The sequence below is a fragment of the Filicampus tigris genome, chromosome 12 (assembly GCF_054856515.1).
Source record: "Filicampus tigris isolate MCC_2025a chromosome 12, RoL_Ftig_1.0, whole genome shotgun sequence".
NCBI lineage: Eukaryota > Metazoa > Chordata > Actinopteri > Syngnathiformes > Syngnathidae > Filicampus > Filicampus tigris.
In genome coordinates, this window is record NC_141228.1 from 22054514 (window position 1) to 22078285 (window position 23772).

The following is a 23772-nucleotide window of genomic DNA, read 5'->3' on the forward strand; positions in this document are numbered from 1 at the left end:
GTGTACACTACTTTAGCAATGGAAAGATGGATGGACAAGTAGGTAGCGAAGTACTTCAGGTGGGTAGTTTGGTAGGTTTGAACACATACTCGACAAGTCGATTTTACCCAGTCCATACATCTGTATTTGTTTTAACACTTAACAACATTGGGAAAAGCACGTTACAGACAGTACATACGTATCTCCTTTTTCAATGTTTACATTTTAGGTCAGTACTCTTATGGAACACAGATGTATAAAATATATATCCTACACTGCATATCGGTTGATTGTTGCCATTGTATTATATTCAACGTACAGTACATCCATTTCAGAATGATTCTGCTCACTCCTGCTAGGCTAACCGCTATCTAACCTTGAGGCTACTGTCAGGCAAAGTAAAGTCTTTATTTTCATGTTGGCCAAACTGTCAACGATTCCTGGTCATTGAGCAAAACTTGGTTTCATTTCCGGTGAAAGATGTTTGAATGGCATCCAAAGTTTTGTGACACCCTGTCAACTTTTTTGCCTTCATCTTAGCACATCTAAGGAGGGTGGAAAATGTATAACAGATGATATTAACATGACTAGGGTGATACAAAATGAACAAAAATCAACACGACTTGGTTGGCTAGTCTTTCCGTATCAAGCCGAACTAATCCTCCCGATCGTGACCTCCATCACGGCAGACAAACAAATACTGATGCTTTGATCGACAACTATCTGCAGCGGGGATATATTTCCCCCGTATATATTACTTCTTCTAATCTTTTCGGATTGTCAACAAGGGCTCCAGTGCAAGAGTAAAAGTCTCTGGTGTCCGGCGCAAGAAGAATAACTCCTGAGATTTTCTGGCCTCAGCAGTTTTCCTAGTTTATTTCTAACAAGCATGTAATTTACGAGCACGTGAAGGTCCCGACTGGCGCGGACCCTCATCCTTCCATCTGACGCATGACTTATGGGATCAAGGCCGATGTGTGGCTCGGTGTCTTCTAACTTCCTGATTTGATCAGCCCTGCGGAGGGCCGCCGAACGGGTGCAATAAATCTGCCGCCGGAGCGTTGAGGGGAGCGCCCCATTTTCCTCATTCATATGAAGCACCTGCATGCCAGTTGCCGTCTTTTGCTCCCATTTCTGCAATCTTAGTTGTTCTTGCTGTGTACTAACCAAAGATCATCCCGTATATTTGTAAACAATGGCTACCATTGATTTGGTCTGAAAACCAAAACAAAAACACTGACATATACACCCCAAAGGTTGAAACTTGAAAGTCGCGGTCCCGCTGATACCTTAAATCTCTACTTAAGTACAATATCAAAGCATCAAACTTGATTGACCGCCACCATGAGAGATGACCTTGAGTTTTCCACTCTTGTGCTTCTGTGTGGGCGACTGACACACAGGATGCATGTTTGTCAGTGTGTGTGGTGCGTGTGGAGTCACGGTCAACAAGGCACGAACAACAGAGCCATTTCATTTGTTTGACTTCCTGTGCAAGATGTGTTTGGCCACAGCAGCTGCTCGCCATCACAACATAGTCGACGTATGTATACTCCTTTTCAAAGTAGGGTTTCAAGCCAGGGTTAGGGTTTCAAACAACATTTGTTTTTTTCAATTGATAGCTAACAACATATTTTAATGAAATGATAGCTGAGCCATGCGTCTCTGAAAAATCACCAAAGTGGGAGAATTAACGATATCACCACTCAGATTATTCCGTAATGGCACTGTGTTACTAAAATAATATTTTCTAAAGTCCAATTTAGAACGTTTAACTTGAAGTTTTAAATTATGACGTCTTCTACGATCCGACAGCGCATACTCCGAAAATGAATGAAAGTTCATGCCCACTAAACCGTTGATAATTCTGTATACTATAATTAGATCAAACATAACATGACGATGAATTAGAGACTGAAGATAGGGTTTCAGAATAGGGTTTTAAATCTGGGTAAGTGTTTTCAAAGTAGGGTTTCATGACATGGTTTTACATTAGTTTGGGGTTTTTTTGGGCTTCGAATATTGGTTAGGGTTTCAGATGGGGGATTTAAGCCTGGGTTAGGGTTTTAAAGATTGATTTCAAGACAGAGCCAGCTCTAAATTGGGGTTTTAAGACTAGGATGGGGTTTTAAAGTAGGGTTTCATGACAGGGTTAAAGTTATTAGGATTTAAACCAAGTTTAGGGTTTAGAACAAGTGTTAGGTTATTGGACATAGTTTAGGGTTTCAAATTAGGGTTTGAAGCCCGGGTTGGGAGGTTAAGATTTCAAACTAAGGTTTTAAGAAAGGGTTATGTTTTAAACCATGGTTGGTGTTTCAAGGTCAGTCAAGTCAGGGTTTGGGTTTTAAATAAAGATTTCCACGCCGGGGTTTGGGTTTGAAAATAGGGTTTCAAGGCAAGGTCAGGGTTTCAAGTTAGAGTTTAAAGCCTGCGTTGGGGTTTTAAGCATTCATATCATGTGTGTGCGTGTGTGTGGTCTGTGTTCAGTGGTTAATTCGCAGGCCTCAGATGCAAAACCTCGTCCAAGGGACAAAGTGAGTGGAGGCGGAGAGTGGGGGGGCGAGGGGGGGCTGGAGGACTTCTCGCCGCAGAAGTTAGCACCCCTGCTAGTGTGCACGTGTGTTTATGTATGTGAGTGTGTGTCACGGTTCAGTCGAGCGTAGCGCAAATCAGCACATGAAAGGTGGGTGGGTGCGTATCCCCCCTGCCAGTCCCGACAGGAAACAGGCCCGGGTGGCGGCAGTGTTGTGTTACGGCTCCAAACGGGCAAATTCAAAACATGAGCGAGGAAAGTGGGGACAAAATTATGTCAGACGTCGCTCACACGACAGCGGACGGCACAACTTGACTTCGCTCATTCACTCGTTTATCGTCATAGTAGGTTGGGTATTATTAGTTTCCAAATAGGGCTTCAAGACACGACTGGGGTTTCAAATTAGGGTTTTAAACCAAGGTTACGGTTTCAGAGTCGGCTTTCAAGACAGGGTTAGAGTTTCAAAGTAGGGTTTTATGCCAGGAATAGGTTTTGAAAGTAGAATTTCAAGAGAGGGTTTGATTTTTAAATGCAGTGTTAGTTGTTATAGGGTAGGGTGTCAAGCCAGGATTGGGGTTTTAAACAAGGGTTTGGGTTTCAAAATACATTTTTATGACAGGATAGTAGTTTCAAATTTGGGTATTAAACCGGTGTTTGGTTTTCAATTCAGCTTTCAAGGCAGTATTGGGGCTTCAAATTAGGGTTAAAATTCAGGCTTGGGGTTCCAAATTGAGGTTTCAAGTCAGGATTGGGGTTTCAAAAAGGGTTAGTGTAAGAACAAGTTGGGTTTTTAAAAAAAATGTATAGTTTCAAAGTAGGGTTTCAAGCCAGGATAGAGGTTACAAATTAGGGTGTCAACTGTTAAGTTTTTGAACAAATGTTAAGGTTTGAACGTAGAGTTTCTAGCTAGAGTTCATAAAAATCTAAAAGAGTTAAGAGTTAAAAGTTAGGGTTTTAAGACAGGTTTAGAGTTTTAAGATAGGGTTTCAAGCCATGACTGGGGTTTCAAATTTGGATTTTAAACAAGGGCCATTTTAACCCTAACCATTTAAAAAAGGGTTAGGGTTCTAAAAACCCGAAAAATGGGGTTTCAAGACAGTTTGGGGTATTTGAAAAAAGGGATAGTGGTTCCTATGTAGAGTTTCAAGCGAGGGTTGGTTTCAAAGTAGGGTTTAAAGTAAGGTTTCAAGCCCTCATTCCATCATCTCTATATGGCCACATGCACCATCAACTGGAGCCACGTCACAATTATGAAGATGTAGCAACTTGACCTTTGAACCTTTACATACTGCTCACATAGTATTTGACCTCTCCACATAATAAGTGACCTTTGAACCCCCTCGGTTGTGCGTGCGTGCGTAACATTTACCTGTTGCCACGGCAACACCTACTGCCGCTGTGCGTGCCGGCGCTTGGCTGTAAAGTGGCGCTGGCGGCGGCATAATGACAATCCGCGGAAAGTGGTGGGGCGCATGCGAGGGTTGCGGGGGGCAGGAAAAGTGAGTTTTTCCACCGCCAACGTACAATTAAAGGCACGCACGCGCACGCAGCGTTGTGAGGGGTGCAAAACGGTTCGAGTGAAGCGGAGGACGAGACGAGGGAGGTGAGCGGCGACGTCACGGCCGGCTGGGAAAGTCCCAAGAGAAAATGACATGTTGGGAAAGCCAGACGCAAAAGTGGGAATGTTGAGGGAAGACAACAGTGGACACAGCGATACTTGCACTCGCATGCTACCATACTACACTACACTCGCAGTACACTCACCTACACTACACAGTACTCTGCTATACTAAACCACAGTATGGTTTGGTACACCGTACTGCACTCCTTTCTTATCTGCTATACTATAGACCTGCTATCTTACATTGCACTTGCTGTACAACTTAAACGGCACCATATTAATACTACACCGTATTTCACAACTATACTCCATTGACCTTGTCTCCCATTCGTTTGTGGGAAGACTTTTGTTGGCAAGCATCTATGGGAATGTTTTTATTTTTTTTTTCTTTCCACTCGAGTCCCAAACAAGCAAACACAGACGACATTGTGCTCACAGCAGCTGGAGCTCCAAACAAGACGGTGGGATGAAGGTTGGACCCGTCCGCATCTTCCATCATCTCGTGGTGACGCAGACGCGGCCGCGTCCCGTAACCAGAACAAGGCGCACAACAAATCCTCCCACTGCACAATTTATTGACAAACACGGCATCTTCTCACACAGCTAAATCCGGCACGCCAGTGCACGGGCTGCTGGGAAGCGCAGATCACAGAGGCACCTTAGCGTGACGCCGCTCGGGCCCAATGAAAGGCCTCAATTAGCCCGGCCCGGAATAGAAGACAGATTAACAACAAGACGCAAACACTTTTAATCAGCGTCTCACTAACATGCCATTACATGAACTCATCAAAAACGCTGGAGGAGAACACATCAAACAGGACTTCAAGTGAAAATACATCCATGTTTACCGAAGCGTATTGCTCCCACACAAACGGAAAAAAGGCTCGATGTCGCGTAATTACCTGAAAAAGTTTGTTGTGATAATGATATATACTTCTCGTTGTGTGAATTTATCACATTATTTCAATATACTATGTTTTCACATTATAAGGTGACTGTGTTACATTATTTCAAGATACGACGCTTTCACGTTATAATATGCAATCATCACGTTATTTGAAGATACGATGTTTTCACGTTATAAGGTGAATGTATTACGTTATTTTAAGATACGCGTTCACCTTATAAGGTGAAATTACCATGTTATTTGAAGAGACATTAAGGTGAATATTATGTTATTTCAAGATATGTTTTCAAGTTATGTGAAATTATCAGGTTATTTCAAGAAATGATGTTTTCACGTTATAATGCGCAAATATGACATTATTTGAAGATACGGTGATTTCACGTTATAAGGTGAATGTATTGCCTTATTTGAAGGCATTGTTTTCACAATATTAAAGTGAAATTATCACAGTATTTCAGGATATGATGTTTTGACGCAAATAGGAAATTACCAGGTAATTTCTCGGTTTCATGATGTGTACGACTCTATTTTCATGTCCAGGACAAGCCAAGCACAAAAGTTTTCTTTCTTTTGGTATTTTCACACACGCGCAGCTAGAGATGAGCGATTTGTGCTCTTGTGGGCTCCTCTCTTTCCCTTTAAATTCAGCTCCCGACAGGTGCACAATCCATATAGCAGAAGTCTACGCAAGAGATCGAACATTATGATTTTGCTACTTTATGTTGTCAACGTTATTACCTGAAAACATCACATCTTGAAATAAGTTCACGTTGTGACATGAACGATATTGTTGATGTGCTTTTTACGTAATTATGTGATATTAAGGTCTTATTTTTAGTGTGGCAGAGATGTGCTTACGTAGACGTTTCAACAAATATAAATTAAATACTCCCAATACATACAAAATAAAACCACAAGGCACCAATATTCACTTTGGGAAAGTTGTGCGGTACAGTTTTGCACCTAGCTGCGCCTTAAAACAATCGACCATTTCATAATGCTTGCAAACAATAAGCGCCAAGGTCCTTCTGGGTGGCAGAAAAGTGAGTGACGATAGCTGACCTGAACTCAAGACAGTGACAGAAAATAACTTGGAGTTGGGCTACCAGACAATCAGCAATTCTTTTTTTTTTTCAATTTACTGAAGATTTTAAAAAAATGCGACACTAAGAAGATAGAGTGGTCTAACTCCATTTTTGTCATTTTTCATTTAAGTGCAGAAATATATACTGAATAGGCAAATCTATGTAGGGGGCAGTCATTGCTTCAATGCACTCATCACTTTTCCTGATTCTTCAGCGGAACACTGGGCCAACTCCACCTCTCAGAAGCACATCTCAGAATGTCAGGTTCAGAGATTGATAGACTTGACGGATATTTCATCCACTATTACATTTAAGTCAATTCATTAGCATTCATTAGCATGTTCACTATGTATGAATTTCCACCACGTGTATTTCTGAACTTACGTTCCCGCTCAATTTACCTCACGTAGCATCATCTTTTCGATTGACGCTTCACATATTCTCTTTACTTAATCGCTCTGCTTTGAGGACATACAGTAGAAGGGATTGTTTACTCGTTTAAGATCCGACACCTGCCACCCGCAAGTTTGTGACATCATGGTGAAAAGCTCTACACATGAGCGCCTGATGCTAAGGAAGTTAGCTTCTTAGGCCATTTTGTTGATACATTACAAGCTACAGACGTTGCTCCGCGATCCAGTAGATTTGGATAACTGTCATTCCACGGAGCAACAAGCACCATTGTAGGGAAACAAAGGAAAGATACATAACAAAAACAAGCGGCTAAAAAAACAATACAGTACTGTGAAAAAAGTCCAGTGGGTGCCACGTTGAACACATCGCTAGTATACAATTTTGGTTAGGATCTCAATAAAGATGCCTATTCAACGATTTATGCTCAACAAAGACTTTTACACAGTACTGTTTCTTTGGGACAATGAGTTATTCCATACTTCTGTTCATCCATCGACACGTCCGTTTATCCATCCGTCTCTCCGTGGACGTTCTCCATGTGCACTTTGAGGTAGTCGTTGCGCGTGAACTTCTTGTGGCAAAGCTGGCACTCGGCCATTGGCCGGTTGGGGTTGTGCGTCAGCTTGTGGCGACTCAGCATCTTCTTCAGGCTGAAGGACAGGTCGCACACCTGCAGGGACATCCACAGAAAACGTTTGAACAATGCTAGCAGATGGCATGCTAAAAACCTGTGTGGTCAGATTCATGTCAATCTGGGAACAACTAAATGGACGGGTGCTAAAGTATTATTCAGATTGAAAGGCCGGATGACAGTATGCTAACAGTTAGCATGCTAACAGATAGCATGTTGCATTTGTTACCGGCTTTATTTTTGTGGGTTTCTGCTTCCGGCTTTTGCTCCCTGTTCACGTTCTATTTTCAGATGCAAATTTTTGTCAACAGAGGATTTTAATTTTGGATGATATAAAATCCTACGTTACCCACCATATACTTGTAACTTGTGTTCCATGTGCTCCCTTTTTCAGGAGTGTGTGTGTGTGTGTGTGTGCGTTTATTGGGAAATTTCTCCCTGTGATCATGTCAGTGTGTTTACTGGAGATCAGGCCCAAGCGAGATCGCTATCACTTGTGGCTCCGCCCCACATCTGGACTCGCTCCAGAGAATCTCTCAAACACACACACAAATACGCACACAGTCGCAGATGACCCATCCATGCTAACAACCTAAAGTACTATTGATATAGATGAGTAGGATACTAGCCGTTGCGATGCTAACAACTAGCATGCTAACAACCTGTGCACACCCAGCATGTTAATCTGGTAACAAATCGTGCCAAAGGGTGCTAAAGTGCTGCTGAGATGGATTGGGTAGAATGCTAACATGCTAACACCTAGCATGCTGACAAGCTGCATGGACCATCCACGTTTTGTCAACACGGGACTTAGCCTACTAGTTTGGTTCTTTGGTGACTTATGTGATACATTTAAAACTGAGCACATATGCATACGACTGAAGTCTCTCTTTGCCAGTTTTACTTTGGTAGGATTCTACTTCTGTCGTTCTCAAACAATAGTTGTGTAGCATGGAGCTGAGGGATACTCACGTCGCACTGGAAAGGCTTTTCTCCCGTGTGCGTCCTCATGTGTTCATCCAGGCCTCTTTTCTGACTGAAAGCTTTGTTGCACTCGCTGCATTTGTACGGCTTCTCCTGCAACGCAAACATGCGCACATAGACACAACGTTACGTAATAATACACCCCTGACCATGTCAACGTATCTGTGGGTTAGGTGATTTCGAGTGGTTCCGTTGTTTTTTATTGTGCACATGCACGCTGTTATCATGAATAACTGTCAAATGACAATCACATGATATTACAGTTAGGGTTGGGCATTGAGTCTCAATCCATCGGTGTGCGTAAATTCATAGTACTTGAAGGCCTTAAGTAGGACTAGTAGTGAAAAAAACCTTACTCGTAAGACACTTATTCTACTAGTGCGCTGATTTGTTTTACTAGCGAGGACAAAGAGTGTACTATCACAGGGACATAAAGTATATGGCATGGCTGTTCAAACTGAACCACACCACAGTTCCAGGAAGAGATTTAATTGCGTATCAGAGCGCAGGGCGCCTGTACCAAGATGGCTTCTTCACCTCTGTCAGGGCGTGCCTCAAACCTGCAGGCCCACCCACGCCCTGATTGGACGCCGCTGTTAGTCATCGCAAGCGCCTTAAATCGCTGTGGGTGCGATAGCAAAGGCTATGGGCATGTTCAGAGCCGAGTTGTCACGGCAATGGGGGTGAATGCAGGAAGTTGAGGGCCTGGGAAAAAGCGCTATCATGTGGGTGGGGCTTGGCTGACAGGATACAAAAGGCATTGCGTGTGCGTGTGTGCGCGTGCACATCTAATTCAGGGGTGTCCAAAGGTTTTTTTCCAAAGGAAGCATACAGAAAATTGAAGGCTTTAAAGGATATTTTGGCATTCTTCACCTTTAATTTAATTATAGAATAGAAAATGTGATACTATTTTTGTTGTAAATATTTCCTTTACAATTTTGCAAATCAAGGAAACCTCTTTATGAAAGCAATGCATTACGACCGTTTTTACCAAAAGATGTGTAATTGGTGTAAGGAACAGCAGGCCGCAAATGGCCCCCGGCCCGTAGTTTGAACACATTGGTCACATGGAATTTCTTTTGGCCACTAAAAGAAGAAGGTTAAAGTTGAAGGGTCAGGAAACATATGGGCGCAGGGCTTTTAGCGTACCCACAATGCATCAGTGCGTGTGACCCCGCTAACAGGCAACATCTGTACCTGTTGACCTTCACTCTGCGCCAGCTGTTCTGCCAGGTGACCTCTGACCCGATGGAAAAGGCAAAGCCGAGAGTCTTTGTTTGTTTACGGGGAAGAAACGCTCACTTCCTCGCGTGGCGTCCTCGTTTGTAAAGCCACGTGCAAACAGGAAGTAGCCACTTGGGGCCTGTAGGGTGTCAGACGCCAATCTAATTGTTGGTTTTCTACACCGAGTTGAGTGTCAAGGCTAGTAAGCACTTCTAAAGGGACAAACTGGAAACCAAACTTCATCATGGGGAACGTCAGCTCTTCAGTGTGTTAACGTTAAAACTACGGCGGGAGAGACGGAGGCTAAAATCATCAAGCAGTCAGATGTTGCATTTTACGGAAAAGAAGACAAAGTATTGATGTTGCACTTTCCTGAATGAAGAAAAAAAATCATGATAACACGCTTTCTGCAAAAGAAGACAAATTATTGATGTTACCATTTCCCAAAAAGAAGACACACAATGTTGCACTTTCCAAAATATAAGACAAACTATTGATCTTGCACTTTCCTAAAAAGAAGACAAACTATTGATGTTGCAATTTCCCAAAAGGAGATAAACTATTCGTCTTGTGATTACCTACAGATGACAACCTAATAATGTTGTAATTTCCCAAAAGGAAGACAAACTATTGATCTGAAAAAGAAAACAAACTATTTCCTAAAAGAAGATAAACTATTGCTGTCATGCTTTCCTAAAAAGAAGGGACAAAAAGAAAGACAAACTGTTGATTTTGCACTTATATTGCAGTTTGATTTTTTTTTTAAATCCTAAGACGTTGCACTTAGCTCATACTATTTAAGTTGCACTTTCTTAAAAAGAAGAGGTAGGTACAGAATTGATGGGGACACATTTGAATAGATCACGGTGAAACTTTTCAACTTTTGATTTGCTTGTTTGGTCTGGTGGTTTGTTGTTATTGCGCAAAGCGTGCGGTCGCGCAGCTTCTCATTACATGCGGAAGTGTCCTTTCATAAGCCCTTTTAAACACACATGGCAGCATGTGCTTGTCTTTAATTGAGGTTGACGCAGGTCACTGTTGAAATCTAACAAAAACATTTGTGCTGGATGACCTGCCGTTGGCCCGCCGAGGCAGCTTTTAATATAAACGTCTACCCGTTGCGCCGCCAAAGCCACGCGACCGATTAAAAAAAAAAAAAAACTTTATTAAAAAGCTCCTCGTAACCATGGCCGTTCAAATGTGTTTCATTCGGATTCGCCGCTGATGTGGTTTTGCGCCCGGACACGCAGAACAAAGCGTAGCCCTGAGCCTTGCGTGCTAACGTTAAGAGCTGAACAAGCCGGCCAAATACAGCGAACCTCCGTTTAATTGCAGGGATGCGTGAAAATCCCGTGACATGAAAAGATGGACAAGCTGATCCAAAAAGTGGAAATTGTGGACAAGTGAAGTGGGGAAAAATGGAGCATTTAAGTAAAACACTTCAATTTCTTTACATTCTATTTTAATAAGCTAATGTTTGCGTACAGCACAATACTGTACAGTGCTATTTTCCCTCTTTAAAAGTGTATTTTTTGAATTTCTGTTTTCATGGTTAAAGTTAATCATTTTTACGCTATCCTCGCGATCCCGTTGACCCACTTGGTTGCAACCAACATCGGCAAAGGCTTCCTCGCAGAAAACTCAAAAACAGCATCAAACGAAATTGAACTTACAACGGTATGCCCATGGTCACAAGGTGAAGAAAAAACAGCATGAATCCTCTTACTTTCTCCTATGCTAGCTTTCCATTTACAGAGATTGATAGTATTGCCCTTTTGGGAGCTGCACGCACCTCTCACCGCACTGTCTCAATTGTGACTGCACAAACCGGTTGCCACGTAGCTGTAGATGAGTCCAATCGTAATAAGAGTCTAAGTTTCAATCACTGGAATGTTGCTTATCTGGTAAGGTGGGGAGAAAAAACTTGACATGCTAGAAAAAAACGGACTGCAATTTTGGAATCAGCATGCCAATTTTAGTTTTAATCAGCATAAAAATCGAACTCAACAGATTTTTTTTTTTCAAATTGTTCCCCAGTGTAACAGGCACTCTGCTAGTAGGCGTGGCTGTACTTTCGGCGAAATAGCGCTTGTCAGCTTTTGCGCCCGAACTCGTCATTAGTTTTACTAAGATCAATGATGACTTCATCGGGCAGCGCTGCTGAAGCGCTCAGGCGTGTATTTCACCGTGAGCAAAGGCAGAGCGGGCGGCTGGGAGTTGTGGAACGTTCATAAGCTAATCAGCGGTGCGCTCGAAAATGACACCTGCGTGTTCTGGACAGCGTTAAACGGCAAACAAACGTGCCGAGTGAACAGTGCTGACAGGATCGTACTGTCATCATCATTAATGGACAACTATGATGACATGACCCCAAAGAACAGCAATGTTTTAAGTCTGAAAAATAGCAGAAAAAAACAGAAATAAAATAAAATAAAAGGTCAAGAATTCAAAGGTTTCTCCTTCGCTTTCGCTGAATTTGATCTTGACTGTATTTGCCTTTTTCGTCACACTTGCCTCACTTTCAGCTGTTTTTCCATCTTTTCATCTTTTTATTTATTGATTCCTGCTTCAGTGTAGTGCATTTCGTAGAAATACAGCACTTTTACTGCTACGCCAATTGGACTACACGCACACCTGACTCATGTTTTTGCAGATTTCAAGCTTTACTCTAATGGACATTGTCCGCTTCTTCTCAGAACTCATTTTCTTCGGACACATGGTTACAAAAAAAATACATTTGGCAAAATTCCTGCACAAAAAAAAAGAAAAATTCCGGCACAAAATCTAACAGATACTTTTGCTGTACAACTGAAAATTCCGGCACAAAATACAACAGATACTTTTGCTGTGAGCGAACTATGTGACGTGATGGTGGCTAGATATTATGTAGTTTCAAATTTTTGACGCAAAACCTAATCGAGTGGCAGCGCGTAACTTGAACAACTCGTAGATTTTGGCTACCGACATAATGAAAATCGCACTAAATCCTGAAAGTCATCTTGACTGACCCCTGGAAATGCTGAAATGACCCTAAAATGGCCGCTTCAAACCAGAATGGCAGATTTCATGTGTATTTTCAGCCACGAGACATTTTTTGTGGATCTACTCATAATAGACATGCCAACTAAAATTCATATAACTAAACAAAACTGAATTTTTAAAAGATTTCCAGGTGGCATTAAATATACATTGTACGAGAACGACTAAAATGCATAGAGCACGGGAACGAAACGACGGCTGAATTTTCCTTCCTGCTCCTCGGCGACTTTACATTCACACGCTCGTATGAAAAGTTCACAGTCGCCTTGTTGAGTCGACTGTTTACAAAAAGGATAAACACCGTCTACTTTTAAGCATGTCAACGTATTGCTCGACACAGACAGCGAGTCTGGCTACTTTCCCAAGCTTGTATATACGGCGGGTGTATACATATTATAGGGAGGTTTTTGTCACCAAGGACATGGATAAAAGCTAAACACATACAGTAGAAGCCACTTCCCACATGTATTGACCCACAAGCTACTTTTTGTGGCTTAGAGGAAGCTTTTATTGGGGTAAATGTGTGGTGAGTCAGCGTGAATCACGACGAGTGGCGGGACGGCGGGTCGTGGAGAGGCCACAGGACAAGCGCAGTCGGGAGAAACAGTCGGTTGTGTCAGTGATCAGGATCGTTATCAGGTTATTTTCAAGGCATCGGCCGTTGGAATATCATTCAAATGTATTTGGACAAGCCCCCCCACTGATAACAGTTGCATTTGTCATAAATCATGTGGAGGAGGACTCAAAAGCAGGAGGAAAAAATGAAGATCAATATAAAGTAATTTAACTTCACGAAAACAAAAAGGCAAATTAGGCACTGGGATGATACCAAAACAACCAGGACCAAAACAAACTAAAAAAAAACACTAGGACTAGGACTTCACTTAACTTGACTTTTGAATAATGACCAACCACAAGCGAACCGACAAGGATTGAAAGAAAGCAGACAAACTAAATGCAGACAAGTTGACGATACAACGAGGAACACCTGGCCAAGATACAGCAGGTAGGAGGGAGCTGGTTGGCGAACACAATGGACCGAGATGACAAGCACAGGTGGACTCAATAACTTAACGAGAGACAGACAAAGGAACACAAGGGAGAACATGAAACTGAAGTGAAAAAAACCAAACTCAAAAGACAGACTGTGACCGCATTGTTCCAAATTGTTTCACAAAACAGTGATAAGATATTTCACAGGTTGCGAAGAACTGAAAATAGTCATTTGTAGAGTTTGCAGCGTTAGGAGGTCACGTTCACTGAAATTCAAGTACTTTTTTAGGTGCTACTTGGTGTAAAATGTTTGAGAATCACTGACCTAGGAAGTTTTGCTGAACTTGTGTTGCAGATTTCGCAGCTCCGTGGATTCCAGCCATCGAAAATGAGTTGGGCACATAGTTAAAGTCAAGAAATCGGGCTTACGTTCCGTGCTTAATCCTACCAACACGTCGGTAATGAGTATGCCGGTGAGATGATCCAGATGTTGGACGTTGCATTGAAGTTGTGCATTTTGGAAGACAACAATGCCAGCTGGCCAAAGGAGAGGAGAAGGCGTGTAAGACTTACTCGAGTGTGGGTGCGGATGTGCATCTTCAGGCCGTCGTTCTTGCTGAAGGCTTTGTCGCAGTAGGGGCACTGGTAGGGACGCTCACCTGAGGGATCAGATCGATACGTTGAAAGCAACATTTGGTCGCTACAATCCTTAACATTGAGCCAAAAAGTTAGACTGGACAAAAGCCTTGAGACCACCACTTCAGCCATCATTATGCCTTTAATTTTACCTCAGAATACCCAACCCTAACCCTCTCTAACCCACATAAGTTCCTTAAACACAAGATAGCAAGGCAAAAAAAAATAATACTAATGAGCCTATTTGGATGAGGAAAAAGTTTGAAGTACGGATATGTATTCAGATGTAGGGAGTAAAAGTAAAATGTCATTAAAAAAAAAATCTATATTCAAATATACAGTACAGAATCCTGAAAAATCTACATGAATACAAATACTTGGTTTGCCCCCACCATTTATGTGCTAAGGCGTCAGCATTCACACTGAACAAATCCAAAGCGCTAACTGCTGAACACGTAGCACTGCAATGTCTGACGTTGTGTCCTGTACCAAATTGACTCAAATTGTACCGCTTGGTGGAAAACCGGTAAAACAAACAACTTGCATAACCTCCAGCAAGTGCCGGTAAGAAGAACACACGTCTTTAATCAGGTCGTCCCGAAACAGCTGCTTCAACTGTGCGTCTGCTTTATCTCTGTGTGATCTCCAAAGCCGACTTGACCCGGCTACCGGCGGAGCACAAGCGTTTGCTTTCCGAGCCACACAAACTCGCTGCTGCCTGGCGAACGTTTGTGTTGGCCAGCAAAAAACGTATTGGCTCGCCGTCCCTACGCTTCAAGAGCACTTCAGAGGCAGGCCCAGTCGGAGTGAAAAGCGACTCCGGCCCCCCAAAAAAATGTAAAAATCCACCCCCCCCCCGATGGATCCCCATCTGAGCGCACCCCCGAATGATGACAAAGGGGAAGTGACAGGCTGTCAGTCAAAGGCCGCACCGACACATGGATCTATTTTAGCGTGCGCTTGATCCGCTTGCACCACACTTGATTGCTGATCTTTAAAAAAAAAAAAAAAGAAGCAGCATGAGGTCACTATTTATGAGCCATGAAAACCTTTTGACAGGATCCACTCAAAACGATCCTGGATTCACATTTTATTGCATTGTGAAGATTGTACATAGTGAAGCGAGTCAACCATATGTGACACTAATGTATCAAATATACCTTATAAATTCAACAAATGTCAGCACAGTGAGCTTTAAAGCATACTTTAAAATCGGCTAATGCTCGTCTACGAACCGAGGTTACTGGCAGTCGATTTGAGATCAGCACAACTTTTGAGTAGAAGCTAAATGCTTCGAGATATGCTAACATGGAAGTCATACAAGTTTAGGCACGTGACACTCCAACAGAATATGCGTGTGGTGTAAACAAATGATGCGTCGCCATAGCAAGCAGAAAGTGTTGCTATCATGAAAAAAAAGATCACACAGCTGATCGAGTGAATAGCGAACGCCATGTAAAAATGCCACTGACATTCAGCTTGAGCCACGTGATGAGTATAACGGTAAATAAAAGATTTTGCCGAGTGGAATATCAGTGAATAAATGATTGTTTGCCACCAAAATCCCTTTCCCAGTCTTGTTTTCATTGTTTTATAGCTTAAAGTATGACAAAAAGCCTAAAATGTTAGCGTCACGGTCAGTTCTTTTCACAAGAAGATCATTTTCTTCACTTTTGAGTGTTTTTGGGGAACCCAATCCATGATCGACTGCTGATTACAAAAGAATGGAAAAAGTTAGAAACAAATATTTTCATTCTCTGGCAAAAGAAGAGAGTCTACTCTTTCTTTTTGTAGGTTCGCTGCATATATTGTCACAGAACACAATTTGTGGGTCTTAAAAGATCAGTCAAATTGCTCTAAAACGTCTGGCAGTAAATGACTTAAGGCATGGATCCAACTCGCGTTTGTTTTATGGGTCGGTTTTGCAGAAAAATTCAACAGGAAGTGATGAACAGCTTTAAACTAGCTTGCATGTGAGAGGAGTAAAAACTATTATCATTATTATTATTATTATCATTATTACCTGGTCTATGTTGCAAATGTTCGCCTATAGCAGGCGGCTGCGGAACGTAGCATCTCCCGTCGGCCGCAAATTTTTGCAAAGGCAAGCGAGCACTTTATTTGAGGTTAATTAGCTGCATTATCTCGGGGATGTGCCAGGCAAACGCTCTCAATAAAGCCAAAGGCGTCCTGGGGAAAACAATATATAATGACTTCTTGGCGTTCTCACAGCTAAGCAGGCAAGACGCCAATGAAGATGATGACAATGTCGTTAAATCATTTTTTTAATTGTTTCATTAAAATCCAATTATGAAGTTGTTCTCTTGACAAGAGTGTGTTGATTTTGAATTACTGGATTTATTTTGATCAGATACATCTAATGTATATTTTTTACACCCTATCAAATGTATATTTTTTACACCCTTCCGTTTTACTCAGATTGCAGCTAGTATTCAATTACTCCGCTGCAGAGGTGATTGGTTGTCTATGAAACATTTAAACAGGGCTTTAATTGTACAGACCTTTTGAAAAAAAAATTGTAAAATATATAACGTGGGCAAGGGCTTCACAATTCATCGAATTGTAACCGTGATCACAATTTGGGCTGCCAAAATAACCAAAATTGTCTGTGATATTTAACATTTTTTCAACCAGTAGTCAGCCAACCATTGAGTTGCCTAAATAAAAAACGAGCGCACCCTGCAGCAGTGCCTTTAAAGTCACTCGGTGGACTGAGGAGAGCGAGTCATGTCGAGAGACGAAAGTACAACAAAAATTGGAGATGAGGAGCATCATGGTGAGGAGCTAGTGCCTCCAAAGGGATAAACATCTGTTGTCTGGAATTTGAGAGCTCTGTAAAGCCATATTTATTCAGTTACACCTTGGTAAATTTGAAATTACGGAGGATTTTTTAAATTAAGATGAATCGTTTATTCTTCCAAAGCTGGAGAAGCTTCGTTTTACATTGACAACTGTTAACGTGCAAAGTGTTTGTTGAAGAGTAGTGCAACGAGAATACAGATGTTTTCTTCAACCTAATTAATAATTATGATCAATAATTGTTTTGTGTCTATCATTTCAGCCATAATGTGGACCCTTGCCTATTTGGGGATTCACCTATTTCGCGAATTCATTTATTGGAGAATTAATTGCAAGCACTTTTTGTGTAACATTCATTTTAATCAACTTTAAACTTGTTCCTGCTTAAACAAAAAGAAGAGCAGAGTCATGTTTAGCATTTAGCCAGCTAGCAATTTGAAGCTAGCTGGCATCGGTTGGCTGGTGCGCGCCTGGCGGGCGGGGCCGTCTGCGCCGCACATTGGCGGACAATAGCCAGCTCCTGAGAGGGCCGCCATCCAAAGCCACAGCGTACCCTGGCACACTGTCCTGCGCCGCTATTAGCACGCTAATGCCTTCCCCAGCACTCAACCCGATACCACACACACGCACACGCTACACAAGGCATCGGGTTTACTCGCTTTCGAAACACATCTGCCCTTCACATTTTCCTGTTTGTCAACAACAACAACAACAACAACGGCCCGCAGGCTGAAAGCGCAACGAGGGAAAGGGGATCTTCGGGACATGTTGCGGTGCGTCATCGAGCTGCAGAAGACATTTACACGCCAATGTGGGGTTATGCGTTTTATGGCATCGTGTCACTGAGCTTACTCCTCTGGAGACCTCTCGCAGGGAAGTTTTCTGACCTGCGAGCCTTTGCGGTGTTTGAGCGAAAAGACAGGCCTCGTGGAATGTTTGAAAATAGACCACGGCGAAAATCTGATATACACTGCGGTATTTATAGTATGAAGTATTTCCGCATTCGCTGGGTGCGCCATTCGCTTGCAAAGTCCTGCCCCCTCAAAAAACAACAATTGTTTTTCACACGTTTTTGATCGATGGAAATGGCACTGCATAGTATAAAAACAAAATAAAACAATGTGCGTCTTTACGTGGCATGGCCGGGTAGCATTTTAGTCTGTGTGAGCGTCTGGGCGTGAGTTGTGGCCAACAGCAGCTCCTTGTGAGTGTTCTCATTTTGTATTTGTATGTTTTGACTATTTGTCCCCATTATTTTTTTATTTTTAATCCAGCAATGGCATATGTCAAGCTTGCTTGAACTTAAAATTTAGCTCGTACAAATGCCTCTCCCCAAATCAATTGTAATTACCTTAGTTTGGTGACGGATATTAAAAAAAGAGGTTACTGCTGAGCCCGTTTGAGCATGTTGCTAACCAAAATAGCATCACATACTAAAGCACCATGGTTCATTTTTGAGGGGGGAAAATGTTACAAAAACGACGGTATCGATCCCTGGAAAAAAAATAATTAATTGTTATCTTTTTCTGATTCAGCAATTTATCTGGAAGTCAAATGAGCATTTTAGAAACCACTGACAATGTAACACCCAAATTACAAATATTGTCATTTATAGGAGTTATTTGCAACTAAGGTCCATTGTTTTTTCTGTCTCTTAATTTTCAGGCGTTTATTCAGGCGAATAATTGATGTTAATTATAATTAACGGGGATGGATTCCAACCAAAAAAAAAATCGCACAAAGGCGAATTTGCGAATGCCAAAGCACAAATGTGGGGGCTCACTTTAGTGGATACTGGCCTCTTCTTTTGGTCTCATTTTCCTCAACTTCTGTGGGGGGGAGGGCATTTGGTATTTTCAGGCGGAAGTAACAACTGCACCACAGAGCTGCGATCGTTCTCTGTAACCGTGTTGCCTTTCAACCAGTGAGGTTGAGTGAACGTAACGGGAAACCTGCACTTATTCTCCAGATTGAGCCAGATTGCTCGGGGATTACGAGGAGGCGGTGGCGGTTTTACGAGTGCCGTGACGCTAACTGATTTAGCATGTGCTGAAATGAAACACCGTCTATTTGACCCCCGGGCATCTCGATGCAACAACCCTCGCGGCCCCCCCCACCTTTTCCCGCCGTGGCCCTCTTCTGCTAATCGATCCGTTTGGCGTCCCACCCTTCCATGACAAGAGATGAGAAAAGTACTTATATTCTCATTTTACCATAAATTGGAGTACAGACTGCTTGTGAAGAAGCGTTTTTTTTGTGCTAACTGTAATTATGACTTTACAACTGTGCTAGCATAGGTTAGTGATAGGCTAGAGCACGTTCAGACTTATAAATTCGGGCCCGCCTATTTTGACAAAGAAAAGAGTCGAAAGTATAGGTGTACTTTTCCAAACGTACGGCGAATGAAAAATTTTCACAAAAAAAAAGTACTGGCACGAGGAATTTGTACTTGATTAGCATATCTGCCTCAAAGTCAGGAGCTTCTGGGTTCAAATCTCATGCGGAGACTGAGCTGTTTCATAACAATTTAATCATTTTCTCATTTGTCAGTGAGATGCTTTTGTCCAAATACCCCGAAGATTAAGACTCGCGCTTCACTTTTTACCCTCCTCGGTAACGAAGTATTTGTAATTTATTACTTCCCCACCCCTGTCGGTGGGTCTGTTTAGCAGATGGTCGGGCTTTGTCGTGGTCTGCTGTTACGGAGAACGCTTTTGGAGCTTCGGGGCCTGAAAGACATTAGCACTGTCTGTCACGATTAATCCCCCGGCTTCCTCCGCTTGAGCCACAGTCCACTCAGTCCGCCGTCCTTCTGGCATGCCAACAGGGGGCTGCAGAGTAATACGATATCGTGGATAAGAGATTGCCTTTGATGCGCCCCGAGGAATGCCTGACAACTTTTTCAACTTGACCTTGGTGCTACAACAAGCGCCTCCACTTCCGAAAAAACTATTCTCGCACCCTGGCACGTGTGACGTATCCATGTCCATCAGACATTTGAGGTATCCGTGCGTACGTTTTCTAATGCTTATTCATGGGTGAGCTGGACCTCATCCCAGCCTATTTTTGACAAGAGACGCGCAGTCCGGCCTGGACTAGACAGACAACGATTCTCAGTCACCAGGTTTACAGCGATTTGTCTTTCAGTGAACCTCATGTACGCTTTTGGGAAGAGAAGAACGGATTCTCATTTTGAAATGCCAAACTGGCTGCAGAGCGCAGTGTAAAACAAAGCGACAAACTGGACACTGTGACATCAGTTAAATAAATCTTACATCACAGTGCGGATGGTGGTATGCACGGTGAGCAGCGAGTGAGGATAGAGTGGGGTCTTGCCTTGAGTGGGGAGTTTTACAGATAAACATGAACCTGTGAATTTGTCTGCCACCCGCCAGCCGAGAGAGGATAAGCAGTATCCAAAATCGATGCAAGAGAAGGAACTGAAGGACCACAGAATGAAACACAGAATCTTGGACAGTGAGGCAAATATGCTATTCACATTTTACAGCGTAATAACACATACCAGGCTGTCACCATGACCACAGCGGCGACAAAACAATGCGTGTTCCCGATTTTAAACGGTCTTTCCGTACTATTCAAGTCTGGTCTGCGCACAATTAGCTTTAACAAATGACAGCGAGACGGAGACTATTATGTGAACGAGTAACTTCGGATACCAGGACCCGAAAAAAAAAGTGAACTGTATATCAGCTTGTTTATTGGAAGTTGTCTCCCCTGTGAATGGAACATTTGCACTGGCCGACTCTCTGATGCGATGCCAGCGCCAGCTCAGCACGCACGGCAGACATTTGTAGGACATTAGACTCAATGACAAGCTTGTTTGTGTAATTACAGCAATGCTTCATAATCTCAAGTGGCAGCGCTTTCCTTTTTGGGGGGAAAGTCTGGAATGGCCTGTTGAGCTTGATTTGGAAACTGGCTATTATGCCGCGATTACACTCCAGCTGACAATGGTGCAACGGTTTGAATAGTGATGACCCAGTTGATCATTTGGGTTTGTTGATGTCATTAGGATTGCAATGTCAATCGCTCTTAGTCTCAAAACTTGAGTGGGGAATGACTAATTACTGGGTCAAACAAAGCACTGTGTTGCACTGAATCCAAGGACTAACTGGGAAGAAATATGCTTCCCGTCGTACCGCGGCCCGCTTCCAAGTTTTGATAGGCTCTTTTACGTACTGTCAGGTTTAGTTGCACCCGGTTTTATTACGGCCAGCCAAGTTTCTCATTTGCATCGTGACTGCCGGGGCGAAATGTTTTACAGTGGAAAACGGCAATCGCAGCCACGTTTGCCTCTCCCTATCCTTGATTGCCGTAGACGCGGGGAAGTTGGAGTTTAGTAGGCAAGGTAGACATCTTGAAGCAGGCCAGCCAATACACAGTCACATCTCACACTCGCCTCCCGCAACTCCTCTAAATTCATTCGTATGAACTCAGAAGTTCATATACATTTTGTATTCGTGGCAAATACATTATTTCTTTGAGGCAACCTAGATGATACTGAACGGGATTCAACTCGGCAAACTGAAGGTGGTGACAGTACTTCAGTTGTGGATGAAAGTGTCATAATGCAGGATCGTATATCTCACCACACAAGTGCTAGGAAAATGGAGGCATCAAGCATCTTTCTTATTCCGACACAGAAACACAAGTTTGAGCTGCGAAAATATATCTGCTTAAAGCCTAGAGTGGCTGGAACATGTCCTACCGGGTCGTAGCGGGGTGAGGTGCTTTTTTTTTACCTCTCTCTCTCTGTGACAACGAGGTTCTCTAAAGCTCTCATGTTCTTACTTGTCAAATTGTGTGATTGGGCACCGGTTCAGACTTCTCAGTCTGCACTTTTTCAGCAATCATTTTTAACATGTACATATAACCTGTTTAGAAACAAATCTCTGAATACACTTTACTTTGCTTCCTTTGATTTTTCTCTATGCAGCACCACAATTTTGGACAGCCCCGGTATAGATTGCGGCTGCTCCAAAGTCGATTTGAGCCTCCTGGCTTTTTTCACGAATACACGCAGTGACTTTTTGGAGGGTTGGGAAGCATGAAAGCCTGATTTGTTCAAACGCGGTTCGCCGGGTTTACACTGCAAACTGCGCCTAAACGAGACTTTTCCAATGATGTCAGAGTGACACTTGAGTTACGGCCTCAGTATTCTCCACCGTCCCACGTTTGGTCGTTGGCCATATTCTGCATGTACACACACATACGCGCACGCTGGGAAAATCCACCCTCACCGCGTTTTGATGCAGCGACGGGGCCATTTTTGCGGCAGCGTGGAGGCCAAGAGAATAAATGAGCAAAAGACGAGAAAGATTCATCACGACTCCCGAGTTCCACAAGGTCGCGGGCGCGCTCCGTCCAGCGTTTTTTGACAGCTGGCATTTTATGGCTTGTTGGTGATCTCATAGCGGGGCAGCTCGGCCAGGCCGCGCCAGCCGCTGCGGGACGACGACTAATTTGTTTGACTTCAGCATGATCAAACACCATTAAAGGGAAACTAAATCCAAGCTAAATATACAGCCACGAAGACGAGATTTACGGCTCCGCATTTTCCCTGTATTCCATTTCTCGGCTTGACCGGCTTCTCTCATCAGTGGTGGGAAGTAACAAAGTACAAATACTTTGGTACTGAACTTCATTAACTCTTACATACTGTTTGGATCAAATTTGACTAGTTTTGACATTTGGCCGCAATAACAATACCCTGAATGTTGTTTTTGCACCCTAAAATTTGATTACGTTTCCTGGAGTCACCCAAAATACACATTTTTAGAATCACAAATATTTAAAAATGTCACTCTTCTGCAGAGATTCTACAAAGTTTAAGTACTCGGAGGGCATTCCAGGTCATATTTGACCCGTCTATTAAAACGGATCATAGACTTACCACTGCGTGTGTAAAATTCAACCCACCTACTAAATACTAAAAACTACTGAGAGATGTTTTTACCCAAAAACAAGTGGTGTAAAAGATTACAAATACATGTTCCTTTTTGCCTTGTATAAGGACTAATCATCCATTTGTTAATGTCATAAAGGCTGTTTACTGTAATACATTTAGAAAAGAACGATCTGTAGTGAACAGTTTGATGAGGACAATTATTAAGAACGACATTCTTGGCTCAGAAAAGGTGTGCATGGAAAAAGAAACCGAATGGAAGGGTCAAGTAGACATTTGAAGTACCTGTGCTTCCTTGAGTATTTGCTTTTCTGTTGACTTCTTAACTTTACCAGGCGACAATTGAAGACCGATATCTGTCTTGTCAAAATGGGCTGCTTACTTTTTTCAAAAGCCAACAGCAAGACTTCAATGGAAAAGAAGAAAAAGCAACTGAAATCTTGATTCATTGATTGGCGAATTAAGATCTTGGAATCTAATGAGGCGTTAAAAAAAAAAAAACAGTGACAGTAGTACTTGAATCAGTACCTTGTAACGCAAGTATCTGTGCTTGTACTTGAGTACAGAGTGTGTGCGAGTACTTTTGCCACCTCTGTCTCTCATCGCGCCGGCCACTGTTTGATGGGATTGAGACGAGGGAGAAGAAAACTCCTGGGAATCCTTTTACAAAGTCATCTGTGTGGAGCGGATAAATAATCAAGGGCCAAAGGTTCCTGTGCAGCAGGAAGACAAACAAGATGAGCCGAGCGTCGTCCGTTGAGGAGGTTTTGGGCTCAGCTGGAGGCCGTCTTTCGCACATTACTGACAGCCAGGGCCGGAGCGGCCGCTTGCCAGAGCCCCGGGGCGAGTCAAACAATTTGCGGATATGATAAAAATATGTTTTCTTTTGCGACGGACATTGGAATGGTGGAAAAGGGAAATAAAACTATCACCACGGGTTTAACTTGACGTCTTCATTGTAGATGAGTGACTCGCAACTG

General features: G+C 42.7%; 2 protein-coding genes across 4 annotated transcripts in view; both read right to left on the reverse strand.

Annotated features, from left to right (window-relative positions):
* LOC147139158 (chymotrypsin-like elastase family member 3B) overlaps positions 1 to 7072 on the reverse strand; it is a 60567-nt gene extending 53495 nt beyond the window's left edge. Inside the window, exon 1 of the mRNA XM_086046724.1 lies at positions 7019 to 7072. The gene's annotated coding sequence lies outside the window, so the exon portion shown is untranslated. The remainder of the gene's footprint in view (positions 1 to 7018) is intronic.
* The window catches only part of prdm5 (PR domain containing 5), a 48501-nt gene that overhangs the window by 6733 nt on the left and 17996 nt on the right, over positions 1 to 23772 (reverse strand). For 2 of the 3 annotated variants that reach the window (XM_086046723.1, XM_086046722.1), the window contains exons 15-17: positions 13984 to 14069; positions 8143 to 8247; positions 7019 to 7209 (exon numbers count right to left, since the gene is read on the reverse strand). In XM_086046723.1, the coding sequence (XP_085902849.1) occupies positions 7045 to 7209; positions 8143 to 8247; positions 13984 to 14069 (356 nt within the window). In that variant the 3' untranslated portion in view covers positions 7019 to 7044. Of the gene's footprint in view, positions 1 to 7018; positions 7210 to 8142; positions 8248 to 13735; positions 14070 to 23772 lie in introns of those variants that run through there. The other variant, XR_015088912.1, reaches the window with a different exon arrangement.